This window comes from Onychomys torridus, chromosome 6, assembly GCF_903995425.1.
Source record: "Onychomys torridus chromosome 6, mOncTor1.1, whole genome shotgun sequence".
Lineage (NCBI taxonomy): Eukaryota > Metazoa > Chordata > Mammalia > Rodentia > Cricetidae > Onychomys > Onychomys torridus.
The window spans coordinates 43,417,467-43,436,348 of record NC_050448.1 but is presented as its reverse complement, the minus strand read 5'-3'; the positions used below and the strand labels follow the sequence as shown (position 1 = coordinate 43,436,348).

Sequence of the window (18,882 nt, the reverse complement as noted above, 5' to 3'; positions counted from 1 at the left end):
GGCTTCTGGCCAACCAGTGTTTTATTTTAACCAATCAGAGCAACACATTTGACATACTTGAACATCCTACAGCAATGGTCCATTTTTATTTTTCTTCTCTTGTGGTGAAGTGGAGGATACTCACTGTTGATAACAGATGGACTTACATTTATGGAGAACTCCTTGCAGAACCTGTATAGAAAACAGCCTTCAAAAAGGACTGAAGACAAAAAGCTCAGTGAGGATCATGGCTCTGCAGGTCATCTGCCATTTGGATAAAGCAAAGGAAAAGAGGTATATACACTCTGCTGAGAGGGAAGCTGGAGGTGGAGGGAACTTTGCCCAGGCTATGGGAATGTTTGCAGCTGTGTAGTAAAGAGAAGCATTCTCTGGGAAGTGATGCGGTTGTGTATGCCTTTTTTTTTTTTTTTTTTTTTAAAAAGGTGATTAGCTGGTCAGTTAAAATACCATCTGTGTTAACCCAGTCTTTCTGAGCTTCAGAGGAGTCTTGCCAAAGGTTGCCTCCAGTTTGATTTAGAGTATTGTTAGAAGCCATGGTACTCTAAAAAGGCTTAAGGTGAAAGAAAAAGAAACGTAATAGTAGAAATCTGTAAAATCATGAAACAGGCCTTGAATATTATCATCATTTGAAAATCATTCCTTCATCATGAAGAATTCATGATTATGGTGACTTCCTTAGGCTTTTTGTTTTGTTTTGTTTTTAAGATTTATTTATTTATTATGTACATAGAAGAGGGAGCCAGATCTCATTACAGATGGTTGTAAGCCACCATGTGGTTGCTGGGAATTGAATTCCGGGCCTCTGGAAGAGCAGTCGGAGCTCTTAACCTCTGAGCCATCTCTCCAGCCCGGCTTTTTGTTTGTTTGTTTGTTTTTTGTTTTTGTTTGTTTTTTGGTGAATAGAGCTCATGCCCAGGAGACTAGGGCCTGTCTCTCCCTTCCAGGCTCTCTGTCTGCAATGGGCACCATGATGTCCATGTCCAAGGATTCTAAGTGTCCAATGAGGGGCTAGGGATATAGCTCACCTGCTAGAGTGCTTGTTTAATGTGCAAGAAGCCCTGAGTTCAGTTCCCAGGACCTGCTATAAACCAGGCACAGGGGACAAGGAAGCTCTTGGAGGCAAAAGGTTCAGAAGTTCAAGATCATCTTCCATTATAAAATGAGTTTGAGGTCAACCTGTGTTACATGATAATGGAATAATGAATGTGTACAAGTGTTAGATGTAACTTCCTCTTCCAATGTTCAGTGTTAACCGTATGTCCACATGTTCACCAAATTACTGAATGCATGTTCTATGCCCACAAGAGCTCTTTACTTCTGAGTTTCTGAAGACTGAAATGAGAGAAGTCTGTCAGGGTCTAGTGGTTTTATTTAAATAATAATAATAAAGTAGAAAAATTAAAGGTATACCTTAGGCCGTGGAGATGGCTCAGAGGGTAAAGATGCAAACCTGACAATTTGGTTCTATCTCTGGGACCCAGAAAGTGGAAGTAGAGAACTGACTCGCTCAAGTTGTCTTCTACACTTACATTGTATCACAACCCTCTCTAATCAATCAATCAATCAATCAATCATCAATTAACCAATCATTCAATCAATCAATGTAATAAATTTAAAAACAAGAATCAACAAGTACGCATATGAAATGAAAGTACCAGTAAAGCTCATTAGTTAAAAGAGAGTACGGCTCAAGTCGGCTACCCAAGCTCTTTGGAGAATGAGGCAGGCAAACCCAAGGCCAGCTTGAGTTACCTTGCGTGCCAAATACACACACTAAACTACAAATCCCTCCATTCCTTGCGGCGCTGTAGAGTCACGTGCCTTGAGAAATGCGGAAGTCTTGTTCGCATGCCCAATCGTACCTCGAGGCTTGTGCAGCGGCGGCAGGGTGGCCAATCCCGACGCAGCGTGCCCTGCGGAGTCCCGCCTCCGCGTCGCGCTGACGGGTCGCGGGCGGATACGCGGCTCGGGCGGACACGCGGCTTTCCGTGCTCTCTAGGTTTTCCTGCTCCGGGCCTCCGGCTTTCAGTTCCGCCATGGCTCCCAAAGGCGGCTCCAAGCAGCAGTCCGAGGAGGACCTGCTCCTTCAGGATTTCAGCCGCAACCTGTCGGCCAAGTCGTCGGCGCTGTTCTTCGGGAACGCGTTCATCGTGTCTGCCATCCCCATCTGTGAGCTGCGGGCGGGCGGCGGCGGGGACGTGGCGGGCGCGGTGGGGAGGCCAGAGGCCGCGGGGAAGCGGGCGGTCGAGGGTCGGGGGCGGCGTCCCCGGGAAGTCATTCGTGGCGTGCGTTTGAGCCGGGCGCGGGTCCTGGCCCGGATTCTCTGATTGGTACACACGTGTCGCCACCTGCCCGCCTCACAACTGTTGTTTGACACTACCAGGTGTTTAATGCACCAGATGAGAGACCCACCCATAGCCCAAACCGCCCCTCACCCCTGAGCATCCTGTGGGTTTGCAGAATGACAAGTCAGAGGTCAGCGATCAGCCTCGTTTAGGATTTTAATAACCCTGCGAGAGCAACTCTAGACTTCTCGTTTGAATGGGAAACTGCAGGCCAGGCAGGCCAAGGCGGTTTTTCAGCCCAGATCTTCCGAGTTTCTGGCTCCTGGCCCACACGGCCACACTGTTGCAGGCCAGTCACATCCAAACGTATTTTATTATTTAGGCCCTTGTAAAACTCAAGCGTGCAGTGAATGTGGTGTAGAGCCCCCTGCTTCACTGGCCCGACAAAGCTTTGCTTTGATTTCAGAGAGCAGCCACGTCAGCAAGTAAATGAGTGTTGTGGGACAGCATCGGATAAAAATGGCCTATGTTAGGCATTTTATATCAAATAGTATACTAGTACCCCGTGAATGAAATTTGAATTCTTATTTATGGCTTTTTTAATTTCCAGTTTTGTCTCAAGTTAGAAGAAACCTCTAGACTAGTCATACCCCCACAACCCAACTTCATGGACTGGGAAGGCCGTGAACTGAGACTAACCATGTTTATTGAATATCTCACTTATAGTGAAGTTCCCTGGTTTGGGTAGGATTTACTAACTCTTTTACCTGGTTTAGCTGTAATTGAACTGGCAGGTGTGTGTCATGGGTGGTAATGTTTGTTACCATTTGTGCCCCTCTCTTCCTTTTGTGTGAACTCAGGGTTGTACTGGCGCATATGGCATATGGATCTCATCCAGTCTGCTGTTCTCTACAGTGTGATGACGTTGGTGAGCACTTACTTGGTGGCCTTTGCATACAAGAATGTAAAATTTGTCCTCAAGCACAAGTAAGTACCTTTTTCAAGAGTCCCTGTGATAGGCTGTGTATTTTATGGTAGAGTGTCTTAAAGATGCTTTATAGTTATAACATAGCATCAGTTTGAAATGTGTGTGTCTATTTTGGGAAGAAGGCATATTGATAACCTGGGGAATTCATAGCCCCTTGAGCCATCTGACACTTTGGTGGAAGTAGATGTCAAGAGTGGAATTGGAATATTTAAGCACTAGTTTGTAATCGCTGGTTTCATCAGAAAAGCAAATCTACCAAATAAATTAATATTAGAAGAAACTCAATGGAGTTCTTTCTAGAAATTGTTCTGGGCTCTCTATTTACTAATTTTGGAAGCAACTTTTAAAAAGAAGATTCTCTGACATTTTCAATGCCAGTTACTTTTTTTTTTTTTTTTGTCTCGAAAGTGTATTCACTGTAGAAGGTAACAATATTTCTTGGATTTCAAGATCACAGATATTATAAGACAAATTATTTTAATAGCTTTTGGAGAAGAAAACCCAAGTTTTACCTCAGTAAATTTTTATGTAATAAGCATGTGGATACTCTGCTTTCCTCAAGATTAAACAGGAGAGTGTAGACTTAGGAATGATTGCAATATTTATTTATTTATTTGAGCTAGGGATTATGTAGCCCAGGCTGATCTTGTGAATGGTGTTGGGATTATAGGCATGAGCAACCACACTAGCTGTAATTTATTATTTCAGAGTGCTGTGGTCCTCTTGGGAAGCAGAGTATGAATTAATATTTAATTTGAAAAGATGTTTTCTAGATTTACTTTCAGATACACTTTTGGGGTAGCAGGATATTCTCTGGTTTATTCAATAGCATCTTTTGGATTTGGCTGTTCTTTGAAGTAATTTTTTAATTTACTTTTTATTTTGAAGTGTGTGTGTGTGTGTGTGTGTGTGTGTGTGTGTGTGTGTTTGTATGCATGAGTGCATTCTTGCCTGGGGAGGCCAGAAAAGTGTTAGGTCCCCTGGAGCTTGAGTTCTGAGCCATCTGACCTGGATGCTGGGAACTGAATCAGGTCCTCTGCAAGAGCAATATGTGCTCTTAATTGCTGAGCCGTCTCTCCAGCTTCTAAAGTAATCTTGTAAAGGTAGTAGAGATTCTGAGCTTAAACATGCTGTGTATTTAATCTTTTTCTAAAAAATTTCCCACAGTATCCATACTTGAGTAGATATTTTTTGTTTGGACTGATACAGCAGTCTCCATCTGGTCTCTGAAACAAAAACATAGGCCTACTCCGACAGGGACTGTATAAAGCTATTTGATGATACTTTTCCTTTACATCATCCATATTTTATGGGATAAAATTACACATACATGTGAGGGACTGGAGAGATGGCTCATTGGTTAAGTGTATTGGCTGCCTTTCCAGAGGACTCAGTTTTAATTTCCAGCACTCACGTGGTAGCTCACAACTGTCTATAACTCCAGTTCTAGGAATTCTGATGCCTTCTGACCTCTGTGGGCACCAAGCATGTCTGGTGCACAGACATATGTACAGGCAAAATAATAATAGTAATAATAATTTTTAAAAGATCACATATTCTAGTGAAAAGACTGAGAAGGGATACATTCCTCTTTATCTGTCATTTTTATTTTTTTAACTATTTTTAACACACCATGGTCTTTTTTTCTAATTCAGTAACACCAAAAATCCTTTCAGCTTCTTAGAATCAGAGTCATCTGCCTCCTTCCTCTGAAGCCTCACCCTTCAGAGTTAGGCTTAGCCTTCTTGTCCTCCTTTAATTGTGTCTTGTGCCCATTTCCATTCAGGACCCCCCTGTTTTCTGTTCCTAAATGTCTGTTATTTCAAGACTCAGAAAAGCTTTACAGAGAATCTTACCTGAGTTTGATCATTTCTTCGTTTTGTAGTCTTTATGGTAGGCTCTTTCAGTTGACAAGGAATTAATAGTATATTACGATCTTAGTTAACAGGGTTTTATTTAAGAGATGGGCCAGCAGTGGCCTGAGCAGCTGCTGTCTTTCTGAGCACACAAAGGCTGGGCTTCATGATTGCAGTTCTGCTGGACCAGCACCTGATGACCCCATCTCTGTCATCCTTCTGTCCGACAGCCTCTTTGCCACCTGCCATTTCAAGATTCAGCTCATTTCATCCTCTACTCTCCAGTCTGTTCTTACGGGACATGGATGTCTGGATATAGAATCCATCAGAAATAGAATCTTGCATTGACTGTCCTTTTTAATCCTTGTAGCTCAGTTCCTTTGGTGTTGAGATTTGATACTAATTTTGAATGCCACTAGCTGTTACGTACTTCCTTGGGACCAAATTGTTCATTTTACCTGAGTCCTACTCTAGGTTTCTTGAGGGCAACTGCTATGTCTTTTACTTTATATCTCTTAGAACGGTTATTGACACAGTTTAGTTTAGTAAAATTTCAGTGGCTTTCTTACTTAGTAGACTCCTAAGTAGAATTTCCTTTAGTTGTAGTTTTGAGGTAGTAAGTATTGTAGCTGACAGAGAAACTATAGATTTAGGGCTGGTGAAATAAATGGCTCAGTGGGTAAATGAACTTACCATGCAAGCCATTGACACGAATTTGTTTCCCAGAACCCACAATGGAAAGAGAACCAAGTTCCAAAAGCTGTCCTCTGGCCTCTACCTGCCCCTCCCCGCAGTAGTTCTAAAGTGAAGCAGCTGTAGGTTTCCATGATGCATGAGGCTTCCAGACGCAGTGAGAGGGTGAGTGCCTGTAGCTTATGGTGACAGGAAGATAGCTCCAGAGCCAACAAGTCTAGAGGCCAGTGTCTGCTCTGCTGCTCTTAAGTGTGTTGTCTTGGGCTGTATGTTTTTCCTGTGTATTTTTGACTCCAGAGGTGTAAGATCAGGATTTTAACAGTAACAAAGAAGCAGGGGAGGTGAACTAGGATCACATATGTGACATGTTGTTAAACATAGCATCCATCAAGTGGTGTATGTTTTGTTCAAGGTTGGCGTGAAAAACTTTAGGAATTGTTTTTTAGAAAGGTGTCAGCTGGGCGGTGGTGGTGCATGCCTTTTAATCCCAGCACTCGAGAGGAAGAGCCAGGCAGGTCTCTGAGTTCGAGACTAGCCTGGTCTACAGATCGAGATCCAGGACAGTCACCAAAACTACACAGAGAAACCCTGTCACAAAAAAACAAAAAAAAAAAAAAAAAAAAAGTGTCATAATGTAAATAGCTTTTGTAAAGACATTTAGACATTTTGTTTTAGGAAATTAAATAGGTACTTTTATTCCCCCTGAAAGGTTCTGATATACTCTTGAAAACAAAAAAAATTGTTCCCATGAGCTATCTCAGTTGATAGTGTGCTGGGCCTCTGGAGTGGCTTGTCTTGTTAGAAACTGACTGAGTGAGATTTATTCACCAGTAGACTTAAGACATCTGATACTAGAGAGGACCTCGTTTTTGATTGTACCTGGTGGTGGTTGAGTCTCTAGTTGGTAAATAATAGACTACTAGACCTAGAAGAGAAGTTGGTTATCTGGTTAGGGTCTTTCAGGTAGATTTGTCCTGCATATATTCCATAGAGGAGCTTATAGGTAAGTAATTCTTTTGAAGACTTGTGTTTTTGAGCCCTGGCACCTAAGAGTATGTGTACGTGTGTTTTGATGTTCAGCTATGGACCTTTTGTCCACTCCCATCTCTTTGGAGGCTTTCTATAGAGAAAAGGGGCCTGAAGTTAAGTTGTGGAAATAGTTCTTTGTTTGCTAGAGAGCTGAAAGAGGAGTCTCTCCCTCAAGAGCCCAGCTTCTCAGGAATGAAAGAAACACCCAAAGGGGTGATTTTTTTTTTTTTTTTTTTTTTTTTTTATATAATAAAGTCATGTGAGCTTGGATCTTTGGAATAAAAATGTACCCTGGAGGGTTCTAAACATCTGAACCCTTAACTCATCTATTTTTCTTAGCTTTACCTCCCTTGGGTTACCAATTTGGGATTATAAAGTTAGAAAGTAACCATGACTCTTTAAAAATATATATTAGTTGAAGTTTACTTTTTATCAGTGTTAGTTCTAACTTGCTCTTCAGTGAAAGCTACAGATGGTGGCATGGGAAAGTCAGCTGTAGTCTGTGCTCACCTTGCATCTAGACTGTAGATTCTAGAGGCTCTCGTGTTGAGTGAATGATCTTGGGTGTTTTGTTGGAGTCCATCCCAGTTTCTCCAGTTTTCCTTGGTGTACTGACCAGAACTAATACAGTGCTATAATGTAAGTCTGAGGCCTTGAACACAGTGACCAGGCTTCTGTCTCTCTTCTAATCTGTTGAGATGCCATGTTGAATACTTTCATAGTGGGAGCCCTGTTGGGCTGCTAGGTACTCTGGAAGTTTGTTGTCATTACTACTTTTTCTTCTGTAGGGCTAACTGTAGCTCTCATTCTGAGAAAAATGCACTATGTTGAATATACGTGTGTAGTTAGTTTTCCTGCCTGGCCCACAGTCAGGACAAATGTCTCTCACCCGCCAGTCCCACAGTTGCTCAGACCCAACCAAGTAAGCACACAGAGATTTATGTTATTTACAAACTGTATGGCCGTGGCAGGCTTCTTGTTATCTACTTCTTCTATCTTAAATTAACCCATTTTTATTAATCTATACTTTGCCACATGGCTTGTGGCTTACTGGTGTCTTTACATGTTGCTTCTCATGGCAGCGGCTGGCAGTGTCTCTCTCCAGCCTTCCACTTCCCAGAATTTTCTTCTCTCTTGTCCCGCCTATACTTCCCTGCCTGGCCACTGGCCAATCAGAATTTTATTTATACAGAGGATATCCACAGCACTTCCCCTTTTCTTTTTTAGAAAGAGATCACATTTATAATCAACCCAATTTAAATAAAAATATTGGTTTTTCTCTGTCCCACACCAGAGGGCTCTTCTGATTTGGGACGCAAGAATCTCTTAATCTTTTCTTTAACAATATGCCTGGGTTTAGAGAAGGAGTGAGTCAGTTCCATCTCCAAAGCCAGCTGGGAATTTGGGCGTAGTTTCTCTTACTACTTCTTGCTGGAGGGGGGCGCTGTATCTTATGGGAACACAAAGAAAATTTTAGGATTATGGAGTAGTCCATGAGGGTAAACCTCTGAGCCAGTTGCCTTGAAACCATTCTGGATGTTGGATCATCTGGGTCATGGTGTCATCGGAGACCTTTTAGGTGGTCTTGGCTGATCAAACCTGATGTATCTTAATCTGGAACAAATCGACAGCCTCTGGCTTTCTGTGGAAACAAAAGCAGAGACTCTTTTCCAAACAACATATCCTTAGATCCAAATTTTGAAGTCAAGTTACCTTTAAAATGTACATATTTGTTTAACTCAACAGCTTTTACAATCAAATCTTTTTCTGTAGTTAAAAATCCCAAAGACAACACAAACCAGATTCTCTGTGTAATATCCATCTTTGTAAGATTGAAACGCCACTGTGGCTGCTGGCTCCGCCCACCTCAGCTTTCCAACATGGAGGTGGGACAGTTTACTGCCAGCTCTGGGTCTGGAGCCATGTGTACCATCAACTATCAGAAGCAGTTCTATCAAAGCAGCGCATAGCCCAGAAACCCTTTTTTTTTTTTTTTTAAACTAGCAAAGGCTAAATCCACCATGTAGCAGAGTGAAGTACTGCTTGTAGACTCCTCATTCCCGCCACACTGCAGGTCAGAAGCACACGCCAGGAACCTGCCATAGTAGCTCAAACCAGCAGGCTGCCGCTAACTTGAGACAACTAGGAAGCTGTTTTTAGCTCCATTTTAGAGTCTTTTTTTGTCCGGTTTTAGGTGGAAACTCTTGCCCCACGTTGGGCACCAGATATTGGTGAAATTATTAAGGCCACGTAGTTAAAAGGGAGGTTTATTTTGTTGGGTAACTTACAAATGAAGGGCTAGGTTGTAGGGTCTGGCAAAGGTATGGCGCAGTCCGGCAGTGTTCTCTGGAGAACTCTGCTCCATCTACCTCTTGCGTCCAGCGTCCCAGAACCAAGAAAGCCCTCCTCTCGATCCTGGTTCTTCTGCTTCCTCCTCCACCCTGCCTTGTGGGTGTGACCATTACCGAAGCCTCAATGGGGGTTGGAACTTCCAGGCCAATGCTGGGATGGCTACCCACTACATACGTGTCTTAGTTGATGGGTGGCTATTTACATTTTATTATTTAAATATACCACTTTACTAATAACCCTACCTGATAAAATTCATCTGTATATTTTTGTTATTGTTTTGATCTGTATCCTTTTTGTTTTGTTTTCTGAGACAGGGTTTCTCTGTGTTGTTTTGGTGCCTGGTCCTTTGTAGCCCAGGCTGGCCTCAAACTTACTGAGATCCACCTGCCTCACCTCCCAAGTGCTGGGTTAAAGTCCTGCGCCATCACTGCCGGGCTTGATCTGTATACTTTTTTGAGACAAAATATCATGTAGCTGAGGTTGGCCTTGAACTCCTGAACCTTGTGCTTCCACTTCCCAAGCACTGGGATTTGCTATCATGTCCAGCTGTAGCAACCCCCACATCCCCCCAGCTAAGATCTGGAGATTCTAATCTGATTTCTTGGTCAAACTCTTCTGTCTGACTCAGTGTTAACTCAAAGCAGTGGCTAATTTAAAAGTGTTATGGTCAGGCTCTGACCATACTCTCTTACTTCTTTTAAATAAAATTGCCCTTTGAGCCAGGAGTGGTTGCGCAGGCCTTTAATCCCAGCACTTGGGAGGCAGAGGCAGGTGGATGGATCTCTGTGAGTTCGAGGCCAGCCTGGGCTACAGAGTGAGTTCCAGGACAGGCTCCAAAGCTACACAGAGAAACCCTGTCTCGAAAAAATAAAAACAAAACAGGGGTTGGGGATTTAGCTCAGTGGTAGAGTGCTTGCCTAGCAAGCGCAAAGCCCTGGGTTCGTTCCTCAGCTCTGGGGGAAAAAAAAGAGAAAAATAAAAAAACAACCAAAAAACAAAACAAAACAAAAACCCACGTTCTTTTGGGGCTGGAGAGATGGCTCAGAGATTAAGAGCACTGACTGCTCTTCCAGAGGTCTTGAGTTAATTCCTAGCACCCACATGGTGGCTCACAACCCATCTGTAATGAGATCTGGCACCCTTTTCTGTATACATAATAAATAAATAACTCTTTAAAAAAAATGTCCTTTGGAATAGAGTTATAAGCATAGCTTTCAGATACTATAGTTATTTTCCTTCATGTATTAAATCAAGATGTCTGTTCTGTAGTCTGCTTGGAATTTGGATCACATCAGTAATAAAACATCCCCTGTGAACTTAGGAAATAAAGTGTAATCACAATGATTCCTAGAGAGTTGTGCTAGTATCATTTCATTTGGCTTTTATACCCATATTAAATAGAAGCAGAAATCAAACCCCATAACTGAGAAACCATATCTTCAGAGTTTCTTGAACTTCTCTTAGGCTTGTACAGACAGTGTAATAAATTTGGAATTTTCTGTCTAGTTGACTTTCTTGAAATGTAAAGTGTCATTTAGTTGCCAATATAAAATATGAGTACAGAGTGTTTTGCGAGACTGATTTTCATCTCTAGAACATGTGGAAACCTTTTCCTTTTTGTGTTTTCTTTCAGAGTAGCACAGAAGAGGGAGGATGCTGTTTCCAAAGAAGTGACCCGAAAACTTTCTGAAGCTGATAATAGAAAGATGTCTCGGAAGGAGAAAGATGAAAGGTTAGACTCTCTCTGTGTGTGTGTGTGTGTGTGTGTGAGTAAATATACGTATATACGTATGTGTAGGCATTATAGGCCAGAAGATGGTATTAGGTATTTCCTCCATCACTTTCCACTGTGTTCTTTCTCTTGCAACCCACAAGGGTTCGCAAGCCCTAGCGAACCTCTTGTCTCCTTGGAGCTGGGGTTCCAGGGTGTGGGGGACCATGCCCAACTTCTACATGGCTGCTGGGTTCTGACTGTGGCCATCATGTTTGCTCACAAGCACTCTTTGATCTGTCTCTCCACCCGCTTGGCCCCTTTTTTAAAGTGTTAGACTACTCACTAAAGCATAGACGTTGGAATTGTCTAAGAAGTAGCAACGGTGATAGGAATAGCTGATTGTTGTGTTGAGTTTTGTTACTGCTGGAGCCTTTTCTCTGAGCTCTGTACAGCTGATGTGTTCTAAAGAGTTAGGTGTACATCTGCAACATGATTGATTCCTGCATTTACGCCCCGGGAGTCACTCCTGAAGAGGGCAGAGAAAGAGTGTAAGAACCAGAGGAACAGGAGATTTGCTATGAGGTTCTGGTCTACTAAAAATGTCAGAGAAGCTACAGCCGCGAAAAACCTCATAGATGCCGAAATGTGACCTGAACAAGGAAGAGGAAGATTCCGATAGACGAGGGTGTGGAAGGGGAAAGCTCATGAGGTCTCAGCCTACACAAAGAAAGGACTACAGGCAGTCAAGAATGCTGAGAAGGGGGAATTAGTCTCCTCCAGGGAAGAGACACCAACTGGTTATCCAGTTGTAGTGTCATATTAACATTTTTAGTAGTTGTGACCCCAAATTCCCCAGGGGTGTCCATGGCATGTATGGACACTGAATGCAGTGACTGGGGAGAGAAAGGACTGCGTTTGTCCTCTGTTGCCCGAGTTTGTGGTGGTATGTTTGGTAACTCCCATTTTTTTCCTCCTGGCCAGCTGCACTTAGAAGGCTTCTCAAACAGTCCATCAATATGAAGTGCCTAAGCCCTAAAGTGATCAAGTAAACTGGTGCATAAGAGTGACCAGAAATTAATTGTTGCTTAGCATGGTTGTTTTTATGGATCTTAAGCTTTAGCAAGGTGCTTTGTGGGACAAGACTTTACAGCACTTTCCCCCAAAAAAGACTTGGTATGGGCCTTGCAGAGCAATATAATTTTATAAAATCGAAACTATTTATCAGGAAGAAAAGGTGTTTAAATGATGACTTTGGAATTTGTCCCAGCATTTGAGCATTGTGCTTACTTTTGAGTCCCAAGTATTCAGGAAGTGAGTGTGTTAGTTAAGCGGCGGCCATGCCGACGGAGGAGAGTGCTAGTTGGCAGAAGAATCATGAGCCATGGTTACCTTTCTAGAGTTTTATTTGGGGGAGGGGGAGAGAGGGGGGGACCACGTGGAGCGGGAGAGAGGGCACACCTGCTTTTTAGGCTGGAACACCGTTGCAGGCTGGTGATGTAATTAAGTACAGAATCCTTACGGCGTGAAGTCATGCTCTTTTCACACTGATGGAAGCGACATGACATGCAAGCCCTGAGAAAGGTCTTGCTGGCACTAGCCCGTGAAGGACTTTATAGTGGATCCTGATTTAAAGAACACCAAGTAACTTAATGAACACAGCTTCTGCAGTGGTTTGGAAAGACACCAAACCTGAACAAAATGAGTATCTTCTGTGGATACTTAATAAAACTGAGGGTATGATATTAAAATCATGGTAGTGAAGGCCTTTTGTAGGGAGCTGTCATGAGGTTTGACTGCAGAGCTCTTTGGTTGCATAATTTTGAGTAGAAATAAAAGTTAGAGAATCAGTAACCATAAAACCCCTTTTGTTGAATTGTATAGGGCAGTATTTGTTAAACTGGGGTACATGTCATAGTTACCCAAATTTCAGAGTAATTGACACAGTTGTCAAGGTTTTGGAGGTGGGTCATATTGGAAACGGCAAACAGGTCTCACCTGCAACTGCAGACTTGTCTGGGCTGCTATGTGTTGGTTTTTGATCCTGGGATGTCTCAGAATCTTGCTTAGTGTCAAGTTCAGGTGGTCATTAGCAGTGAGTCAGAACAGGAGCTGAGAGTGAAACTCTTTGCCATGTGTTGACTTAGCTATTCAAAGTTGTGTCAGGTGGATGTGTAAAGTGCAGATTGTGAGGTTGCTCTTGTCACCACCAGTGGAAATGAGTGCTGTTAATATTTCTGTCACAGAAATGGTGTTACCCAGGTTGAGACTCAGTTGATCTGGATAACAGATCAGAGACTCATTAAGATTCGTAAGTTGCTGTTAGAGGATAAGCTGCTTCCAAGAGATTTGGTATGGGAAAAGGTACAACATCTTGTGTCTTTCCAGGCTCCATTTATAGCTTTTAGGTGTGTATCTGTCAAGCCTCTTGCCCTGGATGGAAATAAGCAGTGGTCAGTTAGAGATTGAGCAGGTGTTGGAGGTGTGACTGTTACTTCCCAATTTCCTGAAGCTCTTTCTCTGTACTGTAATATCTGCTTGTAACAGTTGCTGTTTGGTCTTTCCTTGTTGCCTTTTTTTAGTAAGTTGTCCCTGAAGAATGATTCTACAGTGAAGCCTTGGTAGAACCATTCATTGGTAGTGATACATTTGGGTTTTTTAATTATTTCAAAATAACTAGTATGTGGGTGGACCGGAAGTGTTTTGAAGACATTTGGATGGTCCTGACTTGAATACCCTGCTGTAACGCGGGAGCTAGGGTAGCATCATGGATTGGATGGTCAGACTTGGATCTCGGTATTGGAGGTGATTCTGTTTCAGGTCATGGCAGGAAGAGAGTTAGGGAGACGTGCTCAGATGTCACTGGGATGATCTAATCAGCAGAGTAAAAGCATGCCATAGCTCACTGGGTCTTATGCCAGAGTTAAAAATAGCTGTGTTGATTCTGAGTATTTTTTAGCATTCAGTGCATTGGGCCTGAGTGCCTTACTGTGCTTGATTTCCTTGCAGCAGTGTAAGAGTGGTAAAATACTTCCTCCAGTTTAGATTTGCATTTACTCTTCTATGAAATCAGAATGTTTTTAGTTGTTGACTATACTTTAATGTAATGTTCTTCCTGTTTCCCAAAGTAGAGTAAGTGTATTAAGTTGTAGTGTTTGTAAAAATCAAGGAAATGGAGCATAAGTATTACTAGAGACTATAGATTTCTCATGGTGAAGATCAGTGATGACACCCTCAGTTCAGCTCTTACAGCCAAGCTTCTTGAATTTGGACTAGAGCACATGTAAGTAGAAATGTTGGTTAGTAGTCCCTGTGGTGGTGGGTGGGAGGGCACTGTTTCATCCAGGGAGAGGAGTTTCAGTTTGTAATCTTTCTGATGATGACTCCACAGTGAAGAGCAACATTTCACCTTTTCACCAAGTATAATAATCTGTACATACATACAAATATTTCAGAAAACAGTAATTACCATCCTGTGTGTGATGGATTCTCAATATTTTTTTTTCTGTTATATTAAAGAAGAAAAGCAAGTCTCAACCCACTTGTTTAATTTTCCTAGGCAGTTGAACAACTTACTTCATTTCTTACCCCACCAATGGATCACAGTCTACTCTTTAAAAAAATGACTTTGCAAAGTTAATTAGCCAAGTAGAATAAAATCTGCTTTAATAGAAGCATTCTGAAACATCATCTTGGCCAATTTGGAGGGATAAAAGGCAGATAAATATGGGAGCAATTGAAACAGATTTAAAAGTAAGAATTTTATAGAAGTTAAAAACATCGTCCTAAAAATCATGTATATCCCTTCTTCGAATTTAGTAAAGACAGCTGAAGATAGACCTGGTAAGATTGTGGCTAGCTTTGTGGTAGTATCTCTTTAAGATGCGAAGCCAAAGGCTGAAGCTCATAGATTAGAGAACCTTAGGCTAGGGTGCATGCAGCCAGAGGACGAAAGCCAAAGAAGCCCAAGCCATACCAATCGCTGAGACTTAAGTTTTGAGTGCAGACCTAACCAAGGATACGACATCAACTGTAAATGGGTTAGGCCACATCCATAGCCATCCTGGGACGTGTGTGACTGGTTCACAGGCCTCAGGTGGGGTACTTCCTTTCCTGGGACTATTAAGCAAAGACACCTATTTTAGGTGCTTATAAAATCGTGCCATTTGCAATTAATGTCATTCCCTTCTACTGCAGCCTTGGCTGTTTGGGGAAATGGTAACATACCCAGCAACTGTTACTTAGCATCAACAAGGAAAACAGAAGTCAGTGGAAGAAAGGAGATAATGAGCTTTCAATTTAATACTGCAAACGCACCTCAGCCTTGAACACAAGGAGAAGTTTGTCTTGTAATAAATGAGCACCGCCCTGTGTTTACAGTTTTGGCCACATTCAGAAGTCTGTCTGACCTGTTTCTGTATCTGTAGAATCCTGTGGAAGAAGAACGAAGTTGCCGATTATGAAGCCACAACGTTTTCCATCTTCTACAACAACACTCTGTTCCTGGTTTTGGTCATTGTTGCTTCCTTCTTCATACTGAAGAACTTCAACCCCACAGTGTATCTTTTAAAAGTTTTCAGAAGCTATAAACAGTAGTTTGGTTTATTTTAAAGCCATCTGGTGTGTTAGTGGAAACAAAAACTTCTCAGAGTCAGTTGAATAGTACTAACTTTAGGCAGGTGTCTATGGACTTAGAACTTAAAAGTTTCTGCCTTGATTTAGTGTTTTTTAAGTCTGTAAGTTAGTTTTATGGTAAGTGGCAAATGTTACATAAGTAACATTTATCCATCTAACAGGAGTCAAAATCAGTCAATGTACTATCTTCACTAGTTCCATTATCTATCTGCTAGCTTTGGGGTTAGGTGGATGGCCAGGGTAGTTGCAAATAGTAGGTACATTTTATATATTCATAGTGTTCATGCTTTTAAAGTGAGCTTTGCCCAACAGTCATTTGTCTTTTATTAAAGAAATTTTGTTTTATTAAAGGTGTTATCCAGGAAAATGCTGCCAGACTTTTAACAATCAGAGGTTATGGTGTATTAAAACATCAGACACCTTCCAACTTACATCTTTTGGGAATACTGGTAGGCCTTGCCAGAATGGCCCCAGAATGGTTTGCTCAAAGAGGTTGTAAATAGCCGTGAACTTCCCGAACCTCCCTGCCTTATAGGCCACCTGTAGTAGGGCTCTGACATGAGAATTCCCTTTACTGTTTTGTGTCTGATGTTCTCAGACAGCTCTTTCTGTGAGGGTTTAAGTGGAACTAAGGTGTGTTTTTTGTGTTTGTTGTTTCTTCTAGGTTTGACTCAAGTGTCTTTTTTAATATTGAAACACATTGCTTGTGGGTATTTTGTCAGGTTTGTAACCTTCCATGTTGTAAATTTTGTTTACAGACAGTGACACTACATGCACATACTTGTGTCAATAAGGAAAAGCTTTTTGATTGTTGAAAAACTAATTTTGAGGCCTCACTTTTTCCTTAACATACTCTTGCAGGAACTACATTTTGTCCATAAGTGCTTCCTCTGGACTCATCGCCCTCCTCTCGACTGGCTCCAAGTAGACCGTGTAGCTTGGCCCCCGCCTTTGCATCTACGGGTGGCCTGTGCTATGTGGAAAAGTATCCGGGTGGCCAGGTTGGGAGACATACAAGATGTTTTTATAGTCTGGAGTTGGAGGGTTTAAAAATGCAATAGAATGTAATTTAGTGTTTGTTTATTGGCTCTTTTGACAGATTGTTGAAATTAAATGAATTGAAAGGGAAACTCAGAGTACCAGGACATTTATTAAAAGGCAAGAAGTCTTGCAATGTGCTCTAATCACAAGAGGAGAAAGTAACTTGTTTCCTACATCTGTCAGAGGTCATGGTAACCTGGACTGAGCTGTTATTATTTATAATAGGAGGAAGAAGTTAATAACTGGTTCTCTGTGTTCCAAGCACAATATTACAACTTTTGACTGTAAATCTCAGTGAATCCTCTTCCCAAAGGATTAAACAGAAGTCTCTGAGTTTGTAATTTATAATAACTCAAAAACATGGCCTCTTCACTTTGAGGGAGAGAAACTTGCAACTTTTTTTTTTTTTTTTTTTTAAAGAAAGGCAGCCAAGGTAGTAACCTAAAAATAGTCCCCAGCCTATGAGTGTTGGCCTGTGAACTAAAGTACACGCTGTTCGGCTGTATGGCTTTGGCCTTGGGCGGCCAGGGAGGTCAGCTTGACCCTGCCATATTGGTTTGATGTGTGAAGTCACTGGAATCATTGTTTTCTGTGACCAGGCTCTCAGCACCACAGGCAGAATATTAAGTGAGAAAACACTTCTTTCCTGATTATTGACACATGAGAGACCAGAAGAATGTTTTGTGAACTTAGCCCTGGAATTCAGTGAACTCTCCAAGGAATTTATAGTCGTTTGAAAGGGTTGTCAGCATTTTCTATGAGGACTTGAGTAAGTTTGTCCCCTTTTGCCCAGGGTTCTTGTCATATGTGAACGAGGGGCTGGGGATTTAGCTCAGTGGTAGAGTGCTTGCCTAGCAAGCGCTAGGCCCTGGGTTTGGTCCTCAGCTCTGGGGAAAAAAAAAGTCATTTGTGAACGAATGCTGATCACATCCTGGGGGTTAACTAAGAGCAGCCTCTCGTCAGCCCCACCCCACCCATGTGTGCAGAGTCTGTGTGTGCCATAACGCCCAGATTTAGATAACTTCACACTTAGATCACTGACTTCATCGTCCCATTCGCTGTCCACCACCTTGGGAACTAATTATAATGGCACCTCAGAGGGACATATTCCTAACGCCTAGTTTCTACTTGTAAACTTAAGAGGAACACGTGATATTATTTCTAAGTTAAAGATGTGTTTACCAAGAAAGAGTTGAACTGTTTTTGTGCTGGTAGATGAAGTTTCAGTGGTCTGCATTAAGAACTTAGGGAAGATGGAAGGAGTGCCTTTGTACAGTCACCTGACTTCTCATTGTGTTGAAAATCATTTTATCATGCTCCTGGAAGTGTTCAGTTCTTTTTCTGTGGTGCATTGTTACCTGAGTGCCATTACCAGGTAATGTGGAATGAGTAGGAAAATGAGAGGAGATTCAATGCAGAGTACATTCAGGTAACACACCTGAGGTAGGGTGTTTTGTTCTTCTGTTTTAGTCAGTATTTGGCTGGTAACAGTTTGTGTACCAGTGTGTTTATCTAATAAAATAATTGGATACCCCGTCAAATTGTTACTGGAGCTGGGTCAAGCACCTTGTAAGAGGCTATTGCAAACTGGCCACTAGGTGGCAGTGCCTCTGTAGATGGGGAGAAAGTCACCATTATTTGACCGAATTGTTAGCAGCTCAGGAATGGTGAAATAGAGGGAGGGGCCAGCCTCAAATTTTTAATTCTCTTGAATTAGTAACCAATTTGCTAATTGTGTAGTGTATTTCTGTCTTGAATGTTTCCTACAGCTGTCTTAGTTTTTAACTCTCAAAATGTCCTCTAACTCCACACTACCAGATACATTTCTGTGTATGAAGTCATATAGCCAGATCACCAGTTCCCTCTAAGGATTTAATGTTTCAGTCCTTTACACTTAGAAATATGGACCCTGCCCCCTAATCTTTTCTCCATACCGAATGTGGTAAATAGAATTATGAAGCACTCAATAAGACACAGACAGACAGTAAAATCCTGGCCGAGTTTTTACCTTGAAAGGACCCCGTATGTAACACCAGTAAGACAGGACACTCAGAGTGCTTGCTTTCTTTTTCCGAGATAGGTAGAATCATAGTGTTAAGCATTTTTATTCCGTGATTTACTCATTCATAACTTAATACTAGTCTTGTATCTAAATTTACACCTTGCCCTGTTTGGTATATTGATTTAACTTGGGAAGGATGATTTGAAACAGGATTTGAAGTTAATTGAAATAATGGAAGTTGAATTTATACTCAACATTCTTATGAAAAGTCTTGTTTGTAACAAGTATGA

The 18,882-nt window shown here is 41.8% G+C and overlaps 1 protein-coding gene across 1 annotated transcript; it reads left to right on the top strand.

The window, feature by feature from the left end:
* The first annotated feature begins 1,935 nt into the window (after positions 1–1,935).
* On the top strand, positions 1,936–17,004 carry Ssr3 (signal sequence receptor subunit 3). The gene is made up of 5 exons (XM_036191036.1): positions 1,936–2,169; positions 3,146–3,272; positions 10,837–10,935; positions 15,342–15,473; positions 16,411–17,004. Exons 1-5 carry the CDS (start codon positions 2,037–2,039, stop codon positions 16,475–16,477), a joined length of 558 nt encoding a protein of 185 aa, XP_036046929.1. The 5' UTR covers positions 1,936–2,036; the 3' UTR covers positions 16,478–17,004.
* Positions 17,005–18,882: the final 1,878 nt, after the last annotated feature.